The 22,287-nt window shown below is 46.4% G+C and overlaps 1 protein-coding gene across 3 annotated transcripts in view; it reads right to left on the reverse strand.

The window, feature by feature from the left end:
• DAPP1 (dual adaptor of phosphotyrosine and 3-phosphoinositides 1) overlaps window positions 1-22,287 on the reverse strand; it is a 200,450-nt gene that overhangs the window by 9,780 nt on the left and 168,383 nt on the right. For all 3 annotated transcript variants that reach the window (XM_075609271.1, XM_075609261.1, XM_075609252.1), the window contains 2 exons: window positions 3,595-3,725; window positions 1,488-1,535 (listed from right to left, as the gene is read on the reverse strand). In XM_075609271.1, the coding sequence (XP_075465386.1) occupies window positions 1,488-1,535; window positions 3,595-3,725 (179 nt within the window). The remainder of the gene's footprint in view (window positions 1-1,487; window positions 1,536-3,594; window positions 3,726-22,287) is intronic.

A 22,287-nucleotide genomic window follows, 5' to 3' on the forward strand; every position in this document is an offset into this window, starting at 1 on the left:
ATCCGACTACAGTAATATGCAAACAGTGATATTTTTTAGAATTGCATTTTGTACTCCACAGTTATAGTATAGCCTGGCCTTCGGCAGCTATGTATTCTTCTGGGCCTTTTCTCTGTCAGTCCTGTTAGAACAGGCAGTGGAAAGGTTAATTCCTTCAGTTTTGCATTTCAGCTCTGAATATGTAGCAATATTCAGGGGCAGGGCTAAGCAACATTTGAATGCGTTAATCCAAAGAGTGGATATGGGTTGGAACACCCCCTGATGTGTGTGTGAGCCAATCGGTATCCAGCTTTGAGTTGTAATGATTAAAAGCTAGAGACACTCCCTGAGGATATTCAAATTGAGACATATTCCCAAATTCAGTTAGTGATCAGTTAGTCTAGAGAGAGAGCTGAGAGAGATAAGAAGCCAAGAAGAGGTCTCCCCCTCTTGCCCCATCTGGGTAAGAAGGGGAGGAATTCAAGCTGCCATGAGCAGAGAGGCAGAGATTACACCATGCCTGTGATATCATGCTGTATGCTGTCTGCACACCTATGCTGAATACAGATCCACAGAAAAGAAGCTGCTGTGTGTGTCCCTGTTCCTGTGTCCGGAGAATGGAGTGTCAGTCTGGGTCTCTCCTCTGGAGACCCCAGGGGATCCCTGCTGGCTGGAGGCGCTGTGCACCCTGAGAGAACAAGGTAACCTGTCCCACACCACACCTCCTGTCCCTGTCCTGGGTTCTCCCCACAACACCGCGAAGCACTCAGCCCTCCTGTTGACCAGCATGTCACAGCACCAAGACCACTCAGAGTGACCAGAAGGAGTGTACCCCCCAATCTCATGTCGGGTGGGGTACCATATAAGGGTTACATAGTATAAGAAGGGAATGTTAGAAATTAGATGGGGGGCAAAGCTCTAAATCAGGTCTTACTAAGAACAAACATTTTATTTATCAGTGACACGTTGTCTGCTTTATCAATGGAACTTCACTTGTGCAGAATGAGAAATAAAGCCCCAATCTCATTATAACTTCTTATTTCCCCAAACGTATGAATTATTTTTGCCATCTCCTGCTATGTTCTTCATATAGGTAGGACAAATCAGCTAACCTTATGTAGCCAGGTACCCCCTGGGCTACTAATTTCTCTGCCTAACTCATAAGCCCTGGTACCAGCGCAGGCCGTTTTAGGGTTAAATGCATGCTCCTTACTGCTGCAGTAAACAACTCCCTTGAGTGACAAGGGGGGGGGGGGGGGGGTAAAAGCCATAATATCTGTACAGAAAGCACACTAAGCATAATGCAGAGGCTCCACACAACAACTACTATAGCTGAAAGTACGATGAATCTGGTTACAACAGACATATTGTTGGATGTATCATGAAACGTGAGCCCCAAAAATATAGTTATATGATGAAAAAAACAAACTTGATTTATTTTTCTAGAGCAATCTTTTTTACGTACACAATGTATCCGTAGAAAGATAAGTGCCACAGTGGTGCCTTACCCTTACACGCCCGCCCTGTTTTGTAAGGAATCCTTCTTTGGTGCCCAGCTGGAAAAAAAAAACAATGAAGAAGTGATGTCACATGTGCTCATCGCATATGGTATTCCGGTTAACTAATTTACTTGGCGCTCACGAACATGTCAAACTCATGGTCTTCTTCAATCACTTCCAGTCTTGTCCCTTGGGATTACAAACTGTCCCCAACACATTGAAAATTACTTATTTTCCCTTTAGGCTGCAGATCTTAAAGCTGCCGTTCAAACAATATTCTACATGTGTTTTTTTTTAATGAATCAGTTCTGTACTATGAGAAAATACTTGTAGCATTTTTTTTTTTCATTTTAATTTTAAAAGACATTTTTAATGTATTCTAATGTAGCAAGCATTTTTGTTTTTATAGCAACCATTTACAAAGTCACACCCCCTTCCTCTTCTGAGAGGCTCTGGCCCTTGAGCCCTGCCCTCTCTCTAGCAGTGCACCAATGTATCTAGTAACTGCCTGGTCACATGATCTTCCCCACAGAAATTTGCATTGTGTTTACTGTTTCGCAGCAATAATTGAATTAAATAACCCTGTGCAAAGCAATCAATTACAGGAGAACGGATCATAGTTACATAGTAGATGAGGTTGAAAAAAGACATACGTCCATCAAGTTCAACCTATGCTACATTTAGAAAACAGATACTTTATCCTATACATATTCTTACTTATTGATCCAGAGGAAGGCAAACAAACCCCCCCAGTGTCATATCGATTGATCTGCAACTTAGCTAATCACTTGTTAGTGTGCAGATTGTATGGATGCACATATGGATGTAAAAAAAAAATATTTGTAAAAATGGCAGCTTGAACTGCAGCTTTAATGGAGCAATCCACTGCTAAAGTTTCATTTTTGTTTAATAGTTATGAAGCAGGGGGTGCCCAGAGCTTAACCGTGGTCATTTCAGCTCAGGATACCTTCTTGTTCCCGAGATACTTACGTCGTAGGTGCTGCCGGTACTTCCTGGTCCTTAACTCGCACGCATGCACAGGCCGAAAAGAAGCCGCCACTTCCTATTGTCCTACGTGCCGCAGGAGATTTAAACTTCCATTTTGTTTCCCCAGCTAGGGATGCTACAGCGGACGAGCTGAAGCTGAAATGAATGCAGTTGAGCTCCGGGCTCACCCTATTTTCACCGAGGAAAACAACAAAAAACTAGGCGCAACCACACCTTTAAAGTGTGGCCTTTTCCAAAAACATTTTTTTTTTCAAAGTCAGTGAGTTCATGGCCTACAATTATTATTTTTGTTTCTATTTCTTGTATGACTCCTTAAATCCTCAGTTCAAATATTTTGTGATAGCAATCTGTGGAATTTCAGCAGTAGGCAATGGGCCAATGACACCAGACCGTGGCTAAACCACTCTCTATTTTTAATGATATTACAGTTTCCTGCCTTGACCCAAACTACAGACAGGAGATACTAGCCATTTTCTCATCTATACTCTAACAAAGGTTGTAAGGTACATTAAATAAAGGGGTTACAGAGCCTAGGTTTTGAGGACCTGTTTACTGCTAATCCCCCTAGATTAATCAAACTCAGTTACAGGTTAGCGCATCTGAATGGGTTTAAATTACCATTGTGTTGAAAGAGTTAACACCATAACGGAGCTTAATGAATAACCCCTGTAGTGCTCCTTATTGCTGCAGGAGGTACAGTAGTAATATGAGGGGGCATGTCTACATACTTGAAAACGAGAGGTAATTCTCAATGTATTACTTCCTGATAAAACATTTTAGAAGTAAGTACTCGAGGAGTAGGCCCAGGACAGTGGAGGCACAGGACAGTGGAGGCCAGGCTCAGAAGCACATTAGTAGCCATAATAGCTTAGCAGCCACTTCGCAGCTAGCGACTCTTCAAATTAAGAATGGTAAACCACTAACAATTCTTTATTTAGAGAAAGTATTTTTGGACTAAGTTAGATTTGTTATTTTGAAACCATGTTATAGTCTGGTTTGGTCAAACAGCGGCAATATCCGTAACAACTCAACCTAACTACGCTTAAAAACAAAACAAATAGAAAACAAAAATGGCAAAGGTTGATCCGATGGACTAATTATGACTTACTGAGGGTGCAACAGGTACAAGATCAGATTCGGAGCGTCCCGTCTGCATGGCAGTATGAACCCGAACAGACTCATATATTGAGGGCTCCTCTACCTCACGAGGATAAGGATGTTGCAATAAAATCAGGCTGCCTGCAGTGAAAGAAAAATAAACAATGATGTTATAAAGTACACATTGCGGCCTATGTATCAATGCACAGAAAACATAGCAGTTGGATCGATCTAATTATAATCTGTGTACTGCGTCATGTAACTGCTCCTGATGACACTCCCCACAAAACAAGCTGACGCATATGATCATAAACTGGGGCAACACAAACATTGACTTGATACACAAAGACTTTTCTATTATTACAAGGTGTTCCAATGACAGATTTGGAACAGAAAGAGTCGGCTAATTTGTCCGGTAAAATGTGAAGAGAACATAACAGGAGAGAGGCAAAAATCGTTCAAATAAGGGAGAAATATATTGATAAAAGAAGGTATAAAGACCTTTGGGCTTTTTCCCTCATTCTGTACAGATGAATTTCCATTGATATAATTTCACTGATAAATCTAATATTGATTTTTCTCTTAGTACAAATTAATTTAGGGCTTTACCCCTCAGCTAGTTCATTTATGAAATTCCCTCGTTAGAACTGTGAGTGCAAAATTCTGGGAACGCAATTTGCACCAATTTCGCTCAAAATTGCCCATATACATAGGGGGTCATGCACTAAGCTCCGTTAAATCACTGTTAGAGTGCAAAGTGCTCGTAGTGCTGAACACGATGCACTAAGCGACGCAAACAGGCACTTTGCGCTCTAAAACTGACTTTTTTCAGGACATTTTTCTAAGTCCAACTTTGCTCGTTCGTTACCCTGTTTGCGTTAAATTCTGCCCTTAAGCGGGATGCTCTAAGCAACGCAACCTTAGCGTATGCGAAAGTTGCGTTGAACAGAACACGTCAGCTCAAAGTAGACGCAAAAAAAGCTGGACTTTGAAAAATTTCCTGCTTTACATTTTTGCATGCACAACACCCATACAACAGTCCGGCGGGTGTCCCCAGCTGACCCCGTGGGGGTCCCCGAGGGAGGCCGGGGGTCACGCGGTTGTCCCCGGCTGACCCCGCAGCTGTCCCGGGGTCCCCGCGGGAGTCCCGGGGTACCCGCGGGCCTGCGGTACCAATGTTGTGCCTACAAAAATAATAAACATTATTTCTAACTAAATACACCCCCCTAACACATACAGTACAATAAGCACCCACCCTGAACTGACTATACCCACCCTGTACCCATTGAGTAGTATAGTGGTACATCATACCCATATAATAATAATATGGACATGATAAGCCTCTATAGCACTCAACGGGCACCCTAATTACAATACATTAATGCACCAGATACACAATAATAAAACCTAACTCCAAAAAAACATACTTCACTAAATAAAAACAGTTGCCAGCTAATTCAATGAATACAAGCAATAACAACATCAACAAGGAATTAATTAAACCATTAACCAATTAAACCAATTAATTCCTAAACCAACTCAAAATGAACAATAACACTAACAAATCAAACCAATGAATTACTACAACATTAATGAATGTAACCATTAAAAGACAAAGAAATACATTCAAACAATCACTGAAGTAACCATAAAACGCATTAGCTAACATAATACAACATTAACTACAAGCGAACACCAATCGCAAACATTTTATTACATTAAGCATGAAAAAACAAATAATGACATCCACATAAAAAACTGACATTAAAAACACCAACAGCAATACCAAGCCACAAATGCCCCCCAAATATTGTCATAATAATGTATTAATCTGTACCTTAAAGTGGTACAGATTAATATATTATCAGTCAATGTGCCTCCCCCCAAAAATAAAAAAACACATCTAATGAAGAAACCTGTAAAAAGAGACATTTATAAACATTCAATATATTACTTACCATTAGAAGCGGTGGTCCTCCGACTCCCGGGGTAACAGGAAGCTCACGTACCTTGAAGGCCTCCAACAGCATCCGATGCCATCCGCCATGAAGATCCGGATCAGGTACCCAAATCTTCTTTTTTCATTTCTTTAATCACCTTCTTCTATCTTTATCTGTCACCGTCATCTTAAAGGCAAATGAAGAACAGCCATTCTGATTGGCTGGCATCATTCCCTTTAAGTGACGTCATGTAAAAAAATTATATTGTTGTATTATGTTAGCTAATGTGTTTTATGGTTACTTCAGAGATTGTTTGAATGTATTTCTTTGTCTTTTAATGGTTACATTAATTAATGTTGTAGTAATTCATTGGTTTGATTGGTTAGTGTTACTATTCATTTTGAGTTGGTTTAGGAATTAATTGGTTTAATTGGTTAATGGTTTAATTAATTCATTGTTGATGTTGTTACTGCTTGTGGTGGCTGATAGGTGGCTACTGTTTTTATTGACTTTATTTAGGTATGCTAATGCAGTGTTTAATAATGGGCAAATAATCTATTATCCATATCTGGATAATAGATATTTTGCACATTATTGTACTGTATGTGTTAGGGCGGAGGGGGGAGGGGGGTTGTGTATTGATGTTTGTTAAATCTTTTTTTAATATACATTTGATTACTAGTGTACATGAGCAGGGGGTCTCCGGAGCTGAACAGCATTGGTTTCAGGTCCGACGACCCCCTACTTCAGGAGATACAGGCCCCGTTATGGGGTGCCGGTATCCCCTTCACTTTCAAGCTTCTGCGTCACGTGACCGGGACATTGAAATTCTGCAGGGGATAACGGGGCCTGTATCTCCTGAAGTAGGGGGTCCTCGAACCTGAAACCAATGCTGTTCAGCTCCGGAGACCCCCTGCGTATGTACTCTATTAATCAAATGTATTTATTTAGTGTACGATCGCCTGTAACAGCCTTGCATGGAGATGGCAAATCTCCATGCAAATGTTACATGCGGCTTTTTTTTCTATCAGCTAGCATACGTGAGGTTTAAGTACACTAGCAGGGGGAAAAAAGCAACACGTGCGCTGTGGGTGTTTTGAGCAGGTACGTTAAAAAATGAGCTCAAGGCCTTAGTGAATCGCGTCCCTGGATTCACTTTTTAACGGACGTGCTTTTTTTGAACATCAGAACGCAAAGCCATTGAGCTTAGTGCATAGCCCCCATAGACTCCACTGTTCATGTCATATATCAAAATAATTTTCAGAGGGGTATGCGTGTGACGTCATCGCGGAAACACGTTTGCTAAGATAGCTCTGTGCACTACGCCAATATAATTTAATATTACCCCCCGATCGGCACCTTCTCACATAATATATATTATGTGGTAATGTTTGGGGTTTCTCAGAGCTTGTTGGGTATCTGTGTGTTTATTAACTTTGTGCAGCTGGTCTCCGCTGTTTTTGGGAGGTTAGTGGCCCCTTCTACCCCAGGGTTTAAGCCTGTCCCTCCCCACTTTCCAAGTTGGCAGGTCAGTTTCATTTTGCTGGGTTAAGACAGATCCAATGCAGATCATTCTTCTTGTAATTATACAGGTAAATAAGAATTTTAACTCAGGTAGTGTTAGGACCTGCTAACAGTCATGTCTTAAAGTGGGAGCAAGCTTAAGACGCTTTGACCAAAGGGTTAAACTAAACTAAATGATCCTTTTTCAAGAGAATATATAGGTATTGCACTGTGTATTTTTGTCACATTGGTGGTAGCTTTGGGCATCTTTGGTTATTTTCTGTACAGTATAACTGTCCCAATTTACCCATGTAACTACCTTTTTAAAACTGCTTAGTGCTATGAATAGAATACAATAGGGGCAATTTGCTCTAAGTCTGTCACTTTGTAATCCACAGTCAAAATGCCTTAGTGTCAAATCGACTGCAAACATGCTGTCTTTCACTTTGATATGAACCCTCCAAGATCTTTACGCACATTTGCAGAGTCCTACATAATATTACAGTAACGCCCTAATGGTAAATATTGTTACAGAGAGAAGTAATAAGTTCACGTGACTAAGTGCTTGCAAGAATATGAGTCAGAAAGACCGATACCAGGAAATTGTGGTGCTTTACCTCACAGAGTAATATTGTTTTATCTCTGAACATCTGTTTATGACTATATGTCAGGTACTTCACTTAAAATGAGGGTTTGCTTAATGTCACTGTTTTATTAGAATTAAAACGTGTTTATTTCTAGGTCATTACCCTTAAACAGATGCAGTTAACGACAGACTGTAACATTTCAAAACCTGTTATGAATCATCATGTTTGGCAATGCAAAAAAAACCATGATTGCTAAATAGGCTGAGATTGCAGAGGGTTTTGCATAGGACTGCATAGCATTTTATTCTATAAAGTATTATAGTGCCATTGCAGTCAGTGAAGGATTTACGTACAGCAGTATCATACTTTATAGAATAAGGGTCATTGTGTGTGTTTTCAGGTATCTATAATATAGATAATGTCAAGCATCCTCGAAAAATATCACGATTCTGTGTGAAGACTCAATGTATTCGACACATGTATAAGCAGGATGTATTATACAGCCCATTATAACGCGGTGCTCGGGGACCACAAAATGAGACCGCGCTATAACCAGAATCGCGATGTAAAAAAAAATGGCAGCCGCGATCAGGGATTCCACGTCCACCGGAGGGGGAGAGCTGGGATAACTCTCACAGCTTTCCCTGAAGCCGACTTTGCAGCTGCAGCACCCCCCCTGCGTAGCACTACCCGGCATCTGCAGCAGCAGCAGCTGATCTGTGTGCTGTGCAGAGAAGCTGTGAGTCTGCGAGAGGGGGGGAGCGGGTGAAGGATCTCACGGAGCCACGAGAAGCCGGGCGGGAACCAGCTCCTTCTCTCCACCCCCCAGCAGAGGTACAGGGAGGGAGGGAGAGGTGTGTGTATGTGCATGTGCGTGCATGCGTGTATGTGTGTGTGTAACAGTGACAGACTGAGGGGACAGTGTGTGTGTGTGTATGTGTATGTGTGTATGTATGTGTGTGTGTGTGTGTGTGTGTGTGTGTGTGTGTGTGTGTGTGTAACAGTGACAGAATTAGGGGACAGTGTGTGTGTGTGTATACAGTGGTGTGAAAAAGAAAGTACACCCTTTTTGAATTCTATGGTTTTACATATCAGGACATAATAACAAACATCTGTTCCTTAGGAGGTCTTACAATTAGGTAAATACAACCTCAGATGAACAGCAACACATGACAAATTACACCGTGTCATGATTTATTTAACAAAAATAAAGCCAAAATGGAGAAGCCACGTGTGAAAAACTAAGTATACCTTATGATTCAATAGCTTGTAGAACCACCTTTAACAGCAATAACTTGAAGTAATCGTTTTCTGTATGACTTTATCAGTCTCTCACATCGTTGTGGAGGAATTTGGGCCCACTCTTCTTTACAACGTTGCTTCCGTTCATTGAGGTTTGTGGGCATTTGTTTATGCACAGCTCTCTTAAGGTCCAGGCACAGCATTTCAATCGGATTGAGGTCTTGGCTTTGACTGGGCCATTGCAACACCTTGATTCTTTTCTTTTTCAGCCATTCTGTTGTAGATTTGATTGTGTGCTTGGGATCATTGTCCGGTTGCATGACCCAATTTCGGCCAAGCATTAGCTGTCGAACAGATGGCCTCACATTTGACTCTAGAATACTTTGGTATACAGAGGAGTTCATGGTCGACTCAATGACTGCAAGGTTCCCAGGTCTTGTGGCTGCAAAACAAGCCCAAATCATCGCCCCTCCACCATCGTGCTTGGCAGTTGGTATGAGGTGTTTGTGCTGATATGCTGTGTTTGGTTTTCGCCAAACGTGGCGCTGTATATTATGGCCAAACAACTCCACTTTATTCTCATCTGTCGAAAGGACATTGCTCAAGAAGTCCGTTCATGGACCGTCCTGAGGCCGGTCCTGAAGAGGGGGGTACTGTACGGAATCGACGTCCTCCACGCTCCCCACACAGAGCACTCTTTCCCCTCAGGGAGTCCCTGGACACACAAAACAATCCTGCCTTACCGACCTCTGCGGCTCCTCGCCCCTGCCGCCGTCGCAGGATCCCCTCCCCCTCCCAAAAAGTAATTTTTTTTAAAAACGGGAGCCACGCTCACACTGCATTGTTTGCGGATCCGCATTGTAGCGGATCGCGCTTTAAAGTGGTTAAGCTGTAAATCCTTTGTACATTTTTTTTTTAAATCTATAAGTATACATTCATTTTTACATTATATTGCCAATGTACACACAGAATAAAATGGAACAGTAGTGATACAATACAAATACAATGCTAACCATTTACAGTATGGGGAAGAATAATTGAACATAAGTTCCAAACTTGAATACCATGAGGGCCCTTAACATACAGACCCTAATAATGTACCGGGCCTGTCATAAGAGCAATGAAAGGGTTACAATCTGTCAGGTCTCTTGTAGCATAAACCTTGTTGCTTAAGAATCTGCAAGATATTTATATTGAAGCCCTCAGTTTGCTTAGGATATTCAGGGGAAAAAATAATATAAACTAGAAACTCAAAAATATTCAAGCAAAATCTAAATCTAAAAAAATGAAAATATAAGTGCAAAAGAGACCCAGCACTGTTACCCCCAAGAAACCATTCTCACAGTAAAATAGGTGGGGTGTGGTGAATAAGTTAAATACATGAATTTGTAAGTTACATTATGTGAACATGTTGTGCTATGCATTTAGAGTCCCAACTCCACTCCCATGGATTCTGTTACGGAGGGAGCAGGGGAGCCAGGCCGCTTTCAGGGTGAAGCTGAGTGCGCATGCGCGGTCGTGCTCAGCGCGATCAAACACATTGCGACAATGTGTTTGCCCTGAGTGTGCGCACACGTGCTCGTGAGTGCTCCACGCTCAGCTGCTTGCCGAGACAAATACTTTTGAATTTGGCGTGCTTGCCCTGGTCACCCTCATTGTATGCACCGCTCACGGGAACAGCCCCGATGTTCGAGCGAGAACGCGCTTGCTCTAAGCCTGGACGAGACCATAAGGGGGGAGGAGGGGAGCCAGGCCGTGCACTGCTAATTAGGGAGCAGGGGAGTCTGTTTTTGCGCTGTTAAGGAGGGAGCAGGAGAGCCAGGCCTGTGAGCTGTTAAGGAAGGAGCAAGGGAGTCAGGCCATACTCTGTTAAAGAGGGAGCAGGGGAGTCAGGCCATACTCTGTTAAGGAGGGAGCAGGGGAGTCAGGCCATATGCTGTTAAGGAGGGAGCAGGGGAGTCAGGTCGTGCGCTGTTAAGGAGGGAGCAGGGGAGTCAGGCCACGCGCTGTAAAGGAGGGAGCAGAGGAGTCAGGCCGTACGCTGTTAAGGAGGGAGCAGGCGAGTCGGGCCGCGCGCTGTTAAGGAGGGAGCAGGCGAGTCGGGCCTGTGAGCTGTTAAGGAGGGAGCAGGCGAGTCGGGCCTGTGAGTTGTTAAGGAGGGAGCAGGGGAGTCAGGCCATACGCTGTTAAGGAGGGAGCAGGGGAGTCAGGCCGTACGCTGTAAAGGAGGGAGCAGAGGAGTCAGGCCATACGCTTTTAAGGAGGGAGCAGGGGAGTCAGGCCAGTGAGCTGTTAAGGAGGGAGCAGGCGAGTCGGGCCTGTGAGCTGTTAAGGAGGGAGCAGGCGAGTCGGGCCTGTGAGTTGTTAAGGAGGGAGCAGGGGAGTCAGGCCATACGCTGTTAAGGAGGGAGCAGGGGAGTCAGGCCGTACGCTGTAAAGGAGGGAGCAGAGGAGTCAGGCCATACGCTTTTAAGGAGGGAGCAGGGGAGTCAGGCCAGTGAGCTGTTAAGGAGGGAGCAGGGGAGTCAGGGCCGCACGCTGTTAAGGAAGGAGCAGAAGAGTCAGGCCGTACGCTGTTAGGACATGAACATACAGAAAACTGCACGTGGCGCCTTGTAGAGCAAAAACAAATACTATGCATCCCCTCAAAACGCTTATAGCAACCGCGACTGTCACGCCGCTACTGCAATGCGGGCGACAGTTGGAGCATTTTCGAAATTTGTTTTCTGGTTGCGACTGCTGCGTCACGTGACGCATTCGTCCAATCAAAAAAACAGATTTCAGCCAGCAGCCGCGTGCGCAGAAGAATGTGCTTGTGCACATATGTCACAGATGCGCACGCGCCCTGCATATCGGTTGTATAATCGCAGCCTTAAGGAGGGAGCAGGGTAGTCAGGCCGCACGCTGTTAAGGAGGGAGCAGGGTAGTCAGGCCGCACGCTGTAAAGGCGGGAGCAGGGGAGTCAGGCCAAGCGCTGTTAAGGAGGGAGCAGAGGAGTCAGGCCGCGCGCTGATAAGGAGGGAGCAGAGGAGTCAGGCCGCGCGCTGTTAAGGAGGGAGCAGAGGAGTCAGGCCTAGCACCGTTAAGGAGGGAGCAGGGGAGTCAGGCCGCGCGCTGTTAAGGAGGGAGCAGAGGAGTCAGGCCTAGCGCCGTTAAGGAGGGAGCAGGGGAGTCAGGCCGCACGCTGTTAAGGAGGGAGCAGGGGAGTCAAGCCGCACGCTGTTAAGGAGGGAGCAGGGGAGACAGGCCGTGTGCTGTAAAGGCAGGAGCAGGGGAGTCAGGCCAAGCGCTGTTAAGGAGGGAGCAGGGGAGTCAGGCCTAGCGCCGTTAAGGAGGGAGCAGGGGAGTCAGGCCTAGCGCTGTTAAGGAGGGAGCAGGGGAGTCAGGCCTAGCGCTGTTAAGGAGGGAGCAGGGGAGTCAGGCCTAGCGCCGTTAAGGAGGGAGCAGGGGAGTCAGGCCTAGCGCTGTTAAGGAGGGAGCAGGGGAGTCAGGCCTAGCGCTGTTAAGGAGGGAGCAGGGGAGTCAGGCCTAGCGCCGTTAAGGAGGGAGCAGGGGAGTCAGGCCGCGCGCTGTTAAGGAGGGAGCAGGGGAGTCAAGCCGCACGCTGTTAAGGAGGGAGCAGGGGAGACAGGCCGTGTGCTGTAAAGGCAGGAGCAGGGGAGTCAGGCCAAGCGCTGTTAAGGAGGGAGCAGGGGAGTCAGGCCTAGCGCCGTTAAGGAGGGAGCAGGGGAGTCAGGCCTAGCGCTGTTAAGGAGGGAGCAGGGGAGTCAGGCCTAGCGCTGTTAAGGAGGGAGCAGGGGAGTCAGGCCTAGCGCCGTTAAGGAGGGAGCAGGGGAGTCAGGCCGCGCGCTGTTAAGGAGGGAGCAGAGGAGTCAGGCCTAGCGCCGTTAAGGAGGGAGCAGGGGAGTCAGGCCGCGCGCTGTTAAGGAGGAAGCAGGGGAGTCAGGCCGCGCGCTGTTAAGGAGGGAGCAGGGGAGTCCTGCCATGTGCTGTTGAGGAGGGAGCAGGGGAGTCAGGCCGCGCGCTGTTAAGGAGGGAGCAGGGGAGTCAGGCCGCGCGCTGTTAAGGAGGGAGCAGGGGAGTCAGGCCGCGCGCTGTTAAGGAGGGAGCAGGGGAGTCAGGCCGCGCGCTGTTAAGGAGGGAGCAGGGGAGTCAGGCCGCGCGCTGTTAAGGAAGGAGCAGGGGAGTCAGGCCGCGCGCTGTTAAGGAAGGAGCAGGGGAGTCAGGCCGCGCGCTGTTAAGGAGGGAGCAGGGGAGTCAGGCCGTACGCTGTTAGGACATGAACATACAGAAAACTGCACGTGGCGCCTTGTAGAGCAAAAACAAATACTATGCATCCCCTCAAAACGCTTATAGCAACCGCGACTGTCACGCCGCTACTGCAATGCGGGCGACAGTTGGAGCATTTTCGAAATTTGTTTTCTGGTTGCGACTGCTGCGTCACGTGACGCATTCGTCCAATCAAAAAAACAGATTTCAGCCAGCAGCCGCGTGCGCAGAAGAATGTGCTTGTGCACATATGTCACAGATGCGCACGCGCCCTGCATATCGGTTGTATAATCGCAGCCTTAAGGAGGGAGCAGGGTAGTCAGGCCGCACGCTGTTAAGGAGGGAGCAGGGTAGTCAGGCCGCACGCTGTAAAGGCGGGAGCAGGGGAGTCAGGCCAAGCGCTGTTAAGGAGGGAGCAGAGGAGTCAGGCCGCGCGCTGATAAGGAGGGAGCAGAGGAGTCAGGCCGCGCGCTGTTAAGGAGGGAGCAGAGGAGTCAGGCCTAGCACCGTTAAGGAGGGAGCAGGGGAGTCAGGCCGCGCGCTGTTAAGGAGGGAGCAGAGGAGTCAGGCCTAGCGCCGTTAAGGAGGGAGCAGGGGAGTCAGGCCGCACGCTGTTAAGGAGGGAGCAGGGGAGTCAAGCCGCACGCTGTTAAGGAGGGAGCAGGGGAGACAGGCCGTGTGCTGTAAAGGCAGGAGCAGGGGAGTCAGGCCAAGCGCTGTTAAGGAGGGAGCAGGGGAGTCAGGCCTAGCGCCGTTAAGGAGGGAGCAGGGGAGTCAGGCCTAGCGCTGTTAAGGAGGGAGCAGGGGAGTCAGGCCTAGCGCTGTTAAGGAGGGAGCAGGGGAGTCAGGCCTAGCGCCGTTAAGGAGGGAGCAGGGGAGTCAGGCCTAGCGCTGTTAAGGAGGGAGCAGGGGAGTCAGGCCTAGCGCTGTTAAGGAGGGAGCAGGGGAGTCAGGCCTAGCGCCGTTAAGGAGGGAGCAGGGGAGTCAGGCCGCGCGCTGTTAAGGAGGGAGCAGGGGAGTCAAGCCGCACGCTGTTAAGGAGGGAGCAGGGGAGACAGGCCGTGTGCTGTAAAGGCAGGAGCAGGGGAGTCAGGCCAAGCGCTGTTAAGGAGGGAGCAGGGGAGTCAGGCCTAGCGCCGTTAAGGAGGGAGCAGGGGAGTCAGGCCTAGCGCTGTTAAGGAGGGAGCAGGGGAGTCAGGCCTAGCGCTGTTAAGGAGGGAGCAGGGGAGTCAGGCCTAGCGCCGTTAAGGAGGGAGCAGGGGAGTCAGGCCGCGCGCTGTTAAGGAGGGAGCAGAGGAGTCAGGCCTAGCGCCGTTAAGGAGGGAGCAGGGGAGTCAGGCCGCGCGCTGTTAAGGAGGAAGCAGGGGAGTCAGGCCGCGCGCTGTTAAGGAGGGAGCAGGGGAGTCCTGCCATGTGCTGTTGAGGAGGGAGCAGGGGAGTCAGGCCGCGCGCTGTTAAGGAGGGAGCAGGGGAGTCAGGCCGCGCGCTGTTAAGGAGGGAGCAGGGGAGTCAGGCCGCGCGCTGTTAAGGAGGGAGCAGGGGAGTCAGGCCGCGCGCTGTTAAGGAGGGAGCAGGGGAGTCAGGCCGCGCGCTGTTAAGGAAGGAGCAGGGGAGTCAGGCCGCGCGCTGTTAAGGAAGGAGCAGGGGAGTCAGGCCGCGCGCTGTTAAGGAGGGAGCAGGGGAGTCAGGCCGCGCGCTGTTAAGGAAGGAGCAGGGGAGTCAGGCCGCGCGCTGTTAAGGAGGGAGCAGGGGAGTCAGGCCGCGCGCTGTTAAGGAGGGAGCAGGGGAGTCAGGCCGCGCGCTGTTAAGGAGGGAGCAGGGGAGTAAAAAACATTACTTTATGTGAGATTAGTTTTGAAAGATGGTTTTTTTGCAGCAGTTTTGCAGCCAGTAGAGATCTTCCTTCATTCATTAATCATAGTGTAGATAGTTCAATGCTAAATGTACAAAATAAGCTTAAGCAATTCCCTATGATACATTTTCTGTTTGGTAAATAACGGAGGTTGCATATTTATATTATAAAGTGTTGTGTATACACTAGCATTGCTAAATGAGCATGGTAATAATAGTAACTACTGTACAGTATAATATCTGACCAGCTAGAGGTGACTTGTTGGAGGGATGATCGCTATCTACTGGAACAATTAATATTACTCCGGATAATTTATTTTTTTCAAAGTCAAAAATAGAGGAATAAAAAACAAAGAATTATACATTTGATGGTCCAGTACATTTTAGAAGAAGGAAATATACCAATACATATACAAATCATTGAAAAAAATAAATATATTTTTAACGTATATTTTTATTATTTTTTTCACACATAAATGGAAAGGGGAAGGATACAAAAAATAAAAGGGGAGGAAACAACCATTTTGTATCAAATTTCTTACAAACAACAACAGTTACAGTACATATCATACAACATTTGGTAAACACCATATTTTTTCAGCCCTCCCATATCCTCTCCCCCTCTGGGAGCGCACCCCTATCCAGCATCCCTGGGCTCCCCGACCCTATCATACAGTACTTCCTAGCGGTGTGGTTCAGAAATGAGGTAAGTTTCTCCATTAATTGGACATCATTGACCCTTCTAATAACCTCTCTTCTGGAGGGCGGGAGTGTCTTTTTCCACGCCACTGCTACAGCGCATCTAGCTGCTGTTAGAATATGCAGTTACCTACCAACTACCACTGGAACTGTTAGTTTGTCTATGTACATCTTTTACTGGAGTTACCTATCATCTTAACCCCACTTCCAAGGAGGTCTATATTTACACACACACACACATCTAATAGAAATGTCATTAACCCTCAAGGTTCATTCCTCTTTGTTCTATGGGATACAGCATCCACCATCCCTTGTCTAATTTTTAATATAATATATATTTCAATCATATTTCCCTGTATTTCATTGGTTATATTGATTGTCTGAATTTTTAATTCAATTGTTTTATATGATATTATTATTTTTCTATATACAGTTTGGTCTGGAAATAATTGGACACTGACACAATTTTCATAATTTTGGCTCTGTACGCCACCACAATGGATTTGAAATGAAACAACCGAGATGCAATAGAAGTCCAGACTTTCAGCTTTAATTCAGGGGGTTTAACAAAAATATTGTATGAAACGTTTAGGAATTGCAACCATTTTCATACACAGTCCCCTTATTTCAGGGGCTCAAATGTAATTGGACAAATTAACACAATCATAAATAAAAGGTTGATTTTTAATACTTTGTCTAGAATCCTTTGCAGGCAATGACCGCTTGAAGTCTGGAACGCATGGACATCACCAAACGCTGGGTTTCCTCCTTTGTGATGCTTTGCCAGGCCTTTACTGCAGCTGTCTTCAGTTGTTGTTTATTCATGGGTCTTTCTGCCTTGCATGCTCGATTGGGTTGAGATCAAGTGATTGACTCGACCTTTGCAGAATATTCCACTTTTTTGCCTTAAAAAAACTCCTAGGTTGCTTTCACAGTATGTTTTGGGTCATTGTCCATCTGTAAAGTGAAGTGCCGTCCAATCAACTTCGCTGAATTTGGCTGAATCTGAGCAGACAATGAGCCTCATGCAGGAAGCGGCGCAAAGTCACATTTAGCCCGTTTTGTGCCAAAAATGCATACCACGATTCAGTAAGCCCCAAAAACTTGGCGAAAAGCAAAACAAACGCCAAGTTTGTTGGCGGGTTTTTTTTCCGCCATCGGCGCAGCGAAAAGGCACTTTGCACCGCAACTAGCCATGTTTTGAAATCCGCTCAATTCTAGTAGTGGCGAGTAGCTTTGCACCGCTATTCGCCACTCTAGAATTGAGATTTTCACGGCAATCCGTCTCTGCCCAAAAAGTTGGCAAGTTGCTGGGGAGAGGCTGCGGATGAGCGGCGGAACGGCACTTAGAAAAAATCAGGCCTTTTTCCTGCCTGGGATTGATGCCGGGGGTCTCCGGAGCTGATACCCATTAATACCAGCACCGGAGCCCCCCAGCATGCATCCGAGGCAGGAAAAATGCATTTAAAGCCCACTTCATTACCTTAGCGGCTACCCGCTAAGGCAATGAAGGGGTTAACCAGCTGTGCCAGGTTTATTGTGGGTAGCGGGGATGGGTGAAGGGGGTATTTGGCCCTTGGTGGGTGTTTAGGGCTTGCGGGGGGGTTGCGGGTTTACTTAACCCCTTCATTACCTTAGCGGTTAATACCGCTACGGTCATGAAGGGGTTAAGCCCTCCCGGTACCCACCCGCAAGCCCTAAACAACCACCGTTGGGGTTAATACCCCCTTCACCCACCCCCGCTACCCACAATAAAAAAAATACACACACAACAGCCCCACAATAAATAAATATATATATATAATATACCATTATTATGCATGGCTATATATATATATATATATATATATATATATATATATATATATATATATATATATATATATATATATAGCCATGCATAATAATGGTATATTACTTTCTCTCTGTTGGCAGTAAGTCCTGGTAAGTACAGGTATGCCAGCAGTAGTTATGGAGGTTTTCCCTCACACCATGGTGAGGTGCCCTATGTATGGAGGGGAGTGGCTGTATGCTCTGAGTCCCTGGATAGTGACATCAGGGATGCGCCTGCCTCCTGAAGTATATAAGGCACAACACAGTTAGTTACAGTGTGTTCCAGCAGCTGTGGGAAGTTGTTGGGAAGTTGTATTTTCCTGCCTAAGGGATTGTAGGAACACTTTGTGACCCTAGTGAAGTAACTAGCGGTCCAGGTTGACCAATCAGCCTGTCTAAGCCACTCTGTGTCCAGGGACCGGGCACAGAGAGGATCTCCCTAGGAGAAGAGGGAATCCCACTTCAATTTGGGAGGGCGTACCTGGCGAAGGGACAGCACGGAGAGATGTGCGGCTAGAGCCGGCAGCTGCATGGGGCAGTCTGCTACCTCCCAATCTACAATAAAGATGATCTTGTTAACGATACCCCCACTGTGTGAGTGTGAAATTACTCAGCAGTGGATGTGAGCAGTGGACTCAGCACCAAGAAGGAGTTCCTCACCAGGACCATCTCCCTGCGGAAGCACAGATCCTGATGAGGTGGAGGCGCTGCACATGATGTAAGTTGAACTCGCACCCACTACCTCAGCTACCTGTCCTGATGACATCCCCTAATACCATCAAGCGGGAGACTCAGGAGTCCTGTTGCCTACAGGTGCACCACCAAACACGAACACGTAATGGGGGTTGGTTGTTAGAGTACCCGGGCCAATGTGAGATTGGGGGGGGGAAACCCGTTACATATATATATTACATTACACCAACAACCCCTATACCCCCCTAACATACAGTACATACAGTATATGCACAGCAATGATACTATAGGCTGGCGGTGGCCCTCGGGTGTTACCCGCAGGTGTCCCCGCGGGCCTGCAGAACCAATTCAGTGCCACCCCAAAAAATTTTACAAAACACAAATACATTTTAAAAAAATACACCCCCCCCCCAACAAATACAGTGTAGTAATGCGCAAAATTACTATTATCCACAAATGAATAATAGTGCATTTGCCCATTTAAAATACATAAAGAATAATAAATACATTCAATACATATTGCAGTCACCCTTGTCCGGCTGCCACGATGAAGGCCATCCTCATCTTCATCACCGTCCATGCCCCCTCCGATGCTGCAAAATATAAATAAGAATAACAAAAGCCAATGTAATGTCCCCTAACCCCTTAATCACCATAGCGGTTATTAACCGCTACAGTCATTAAGGGGTTAACCCACCCTCACCCACAACTCGGGAGACCTAAATACCCTCCCCCACTACCCAACCCGTGATGCCTAACCACCCTCAGCCACTACCTAGGCGGGAGGCCTACCTACATACCCTTGGGCCAATACCCCCTTCCCCCACCCCCAGTACCTACAATAAAAACAATACACAGCCCCACAATAAACATCATTATATTTATTAAATACATAACCCACCCCCTGTGCCCCCCCATAAATACATGATTTATTATTTTACATACAGGGTTAATACCCCAGGGCCACGGGAGTCCCCGGTGGGCCTGACGGGTGTCCGTAGACCTCACAGTAGCCCAGCACCATGTTTCGAACAGAGTCTGGAGGCCTACGGGTGGTCCCCGCCAGGCGCCGTGGTCCACCAGGTGGTCTCCGCAGGTCACCATGGGCCACAATGGGGTCTCCACGGGTAGGCCCGTGGCTGTCTGGGGGGCCTCGGGTCAGACCCACAGGTGTCTGAGGGGCCTCGGGTGGTTCCCACGAGGGTCTGGTGGCCCACGGGTGGTCCCTATGGGTCCGTGGTGCCCGCACAGATGGGGCCACCGGTTCTTCCCCGCAGGTGTCCCCCGTGGACATGCCAGCCGTTTACCTGTGAGAAGCCCGAGGAGACCTCAGGTGGTCTCCAAAGGTCCCCGCAGACCAAAAGGAACCAACCCTGTATGTAAAAAAAATAAACCTGTCTTATCCATTTAAATACATAAATAACCCCCCCCCCCCGCCCCCACCCCACACTTACAGTACAGTAATGTGCAAAATAACTATTATCCAGATATGGATAATAGACTATTTGCCCATTATGAAACACATAAAACATGCATAAATAAAAACATGAAATGTTAATCTTAAAATCACCACATTGCATCTTACAATTAAAACAGCAGCTAGACAAATGCATATCAAATGTCACACAATTGCATTGTGTGTACATGATGCAATTAATGTATGCATCACGTAACACTAGCAAAATCAATTTAAAAATAAAATACATTATGCCAGCCACTATACATACAATGCCAGCCACTATACATACAATGCCAGCCACAAATTCAAATAGAAACAAAGCAAGTAAACATAATACATTTAACATCAATCAATCAATTTCCTACATCAATTATAATACAATCCCACTCAATTATACAATTCACTATTCAATTCCTAAATACAAACGAATGAGAAAATAATTATAATTCAAAGTAACAACCATCATACAAATCTAACTACCAGAAATAAGCCATTATTCAAAAGCAAGACCCTGAAATATACTCCTGCAAAGAGCAATAAAAATGACATTGAACTAAATACAAATTAAATTACACAGACACCAATGTAGAAATAAAGCAGCTAAATACATTTGAAATACATGAAAAAACATCAACATTAGCAAATCAATCATTTATTATACCTGTATGTCTATCCATATATATAAACATAACATACAGGGGCAATACAAGAGCATACAAAACAATGCATTTCCATAAAAAAAAATCACATAGAATACACCCATTCAGTGTCCCTGAATGTATGTATATCCATAGGGACATAGATCAATTCAGGGGCATTAAATGAAAAAAAAAAAAAAAAACATGAATAAAAACTCAAAAAAACCTGTAAAAGTTAAAATAATAAACTTTTCTTTTGTTTACTTACCATTAGATGCCCACTCATCGAAATCCAGGTGAACCGGAAGCTCTCGAACCAATCCAAAGGTAACCATGAAATAATAAACACTTACAATCCATGTGTGTCTTCTGTCTTCTATTTGTAATCCATTTCGACAAAGGGGGGCTTCATCTGTAATCTGTATTCTTCTTTCTTCTGTCTTCTGTCTTCTTCTGAGTCTTCTTCCGAGTCTTCTTTACTTCTAGCACCACGCCCTGGTCCTCTTCTCTATGTAGGAGGTCCATCCTCCTCGGCGTCTAGCTTCAAAATTAGACGACATAGGCTTTTATAGGCCTATGACGTCACATTTTCGTCAAATGGTTCCCACAGCCCTGATTGTCAGTCAGTCAAAAGTCAGTCAGTCATCCCCCCCCCCCACCCAGTCAGTCAAAAGTCAGTCAAAAGTCAGTCAAAAGTCAGTCATCCCACCCCCCCACTCCCTGCCCAGTCGCCCAGTCACCCCACCCAGTCAGACAGTCAGTAATCCCCACCCAGTCAGACACCCCGTCACCCCACCCCATCACCCCACCCCCAATCACCCCACCCCGTCACCCCACCCAATCACCCAGTCACCCCACCCCCCCAATCACCAAGTCAGTCACCCCACCCCCCCAATCACCCCACCCAGTCAACCCACCCCCAAATCACCCCACCCAGTCACCCCACACCCTCAATCACCCCACCCAGTCACCCCACACCCCCAATCACCCCACCCAGTCACCCCATCCCCCCACAGTCACCCTCTCTCTGTCTCTCACCCTCTCTCCGTCTCTCACACCCTCTCTCCGTCTCTCACACTCTCTCCGTCTCTCTCACCCTCTCTCTCACCCTCTCTCCGTCTCTCTCACCCTCTCTCCGTCTCTCTCACCCTCTCTCACCCTCTCTCACCCTCTCTCTCTCTCACCCTCTCTCTGTCTCACAATCTGGATCTGGATATCTTATTTACCCTGTATATCTTAACTGCCCTATACTACACCGAAATAACCTATACTGCTTTCTTCCAGATCTGACTCAAGCTTCACACGTAAGACATCGGAATCCCCCGTAACCCAGAAGACAGGTAGGGAACACCTCCCCTCCAATGTATAACATTGCGGGAATGAGGTACCTGGACATTGAGGGACTGCAGATCAGGTAAGATCCCAGGCAGGATTGCTGCTTTAAATATTGTGAAGCGGGGGCATCCAGGCACTAGTTAAGGGGTGCAGGAAACTAGTCATTGACATCTGACTTTTTTTTCTAGATTCGACATTTATACACACATACACACACACACACACACACACACACACATAACAAGGACTAATTGTAGTATAATGTAATACAATAAATAAACTTATGTCAAAAACGAATGTTCCTCCTAGGAATTTATTCAATTTATTTCATTTATGTTTTTTTTTAAATGCGGGGTTGGGGGCGAGACTAGGGGCGGGACTAGAGGGGGGTTGGGGCGGAACTAGAGGGGGGTTAGTGGGACTAGGTGGCGAGTAGATTTTTTGGTTCGGCGAGTAGATTTTTGGGTGATTTGTCAAGCACTGTATATATATATATATACACACACACACACACACACACACACACACACACACACACACACACACACACACACACACACACACACACACACACACACACACACACACACACACACACAGACAGGGAACACCAACCGGTCTGTAAGATATACAAAAAGATAGAATCCGCAGCAC

This window comes from Ascaphus truei, chromosome 1 (genome assembly GCF_040206685.1).
Source record: "Ascaphus truei isolate aAscTru1 chromosome 1, aAscTru1.hap1, whole genome shotgun sequence".
NCBI lineage: Eukaryota > Metazoa > Chordata > Amphibia > Anura > Ascaphidae > Ascaphus > Ascaphus truei.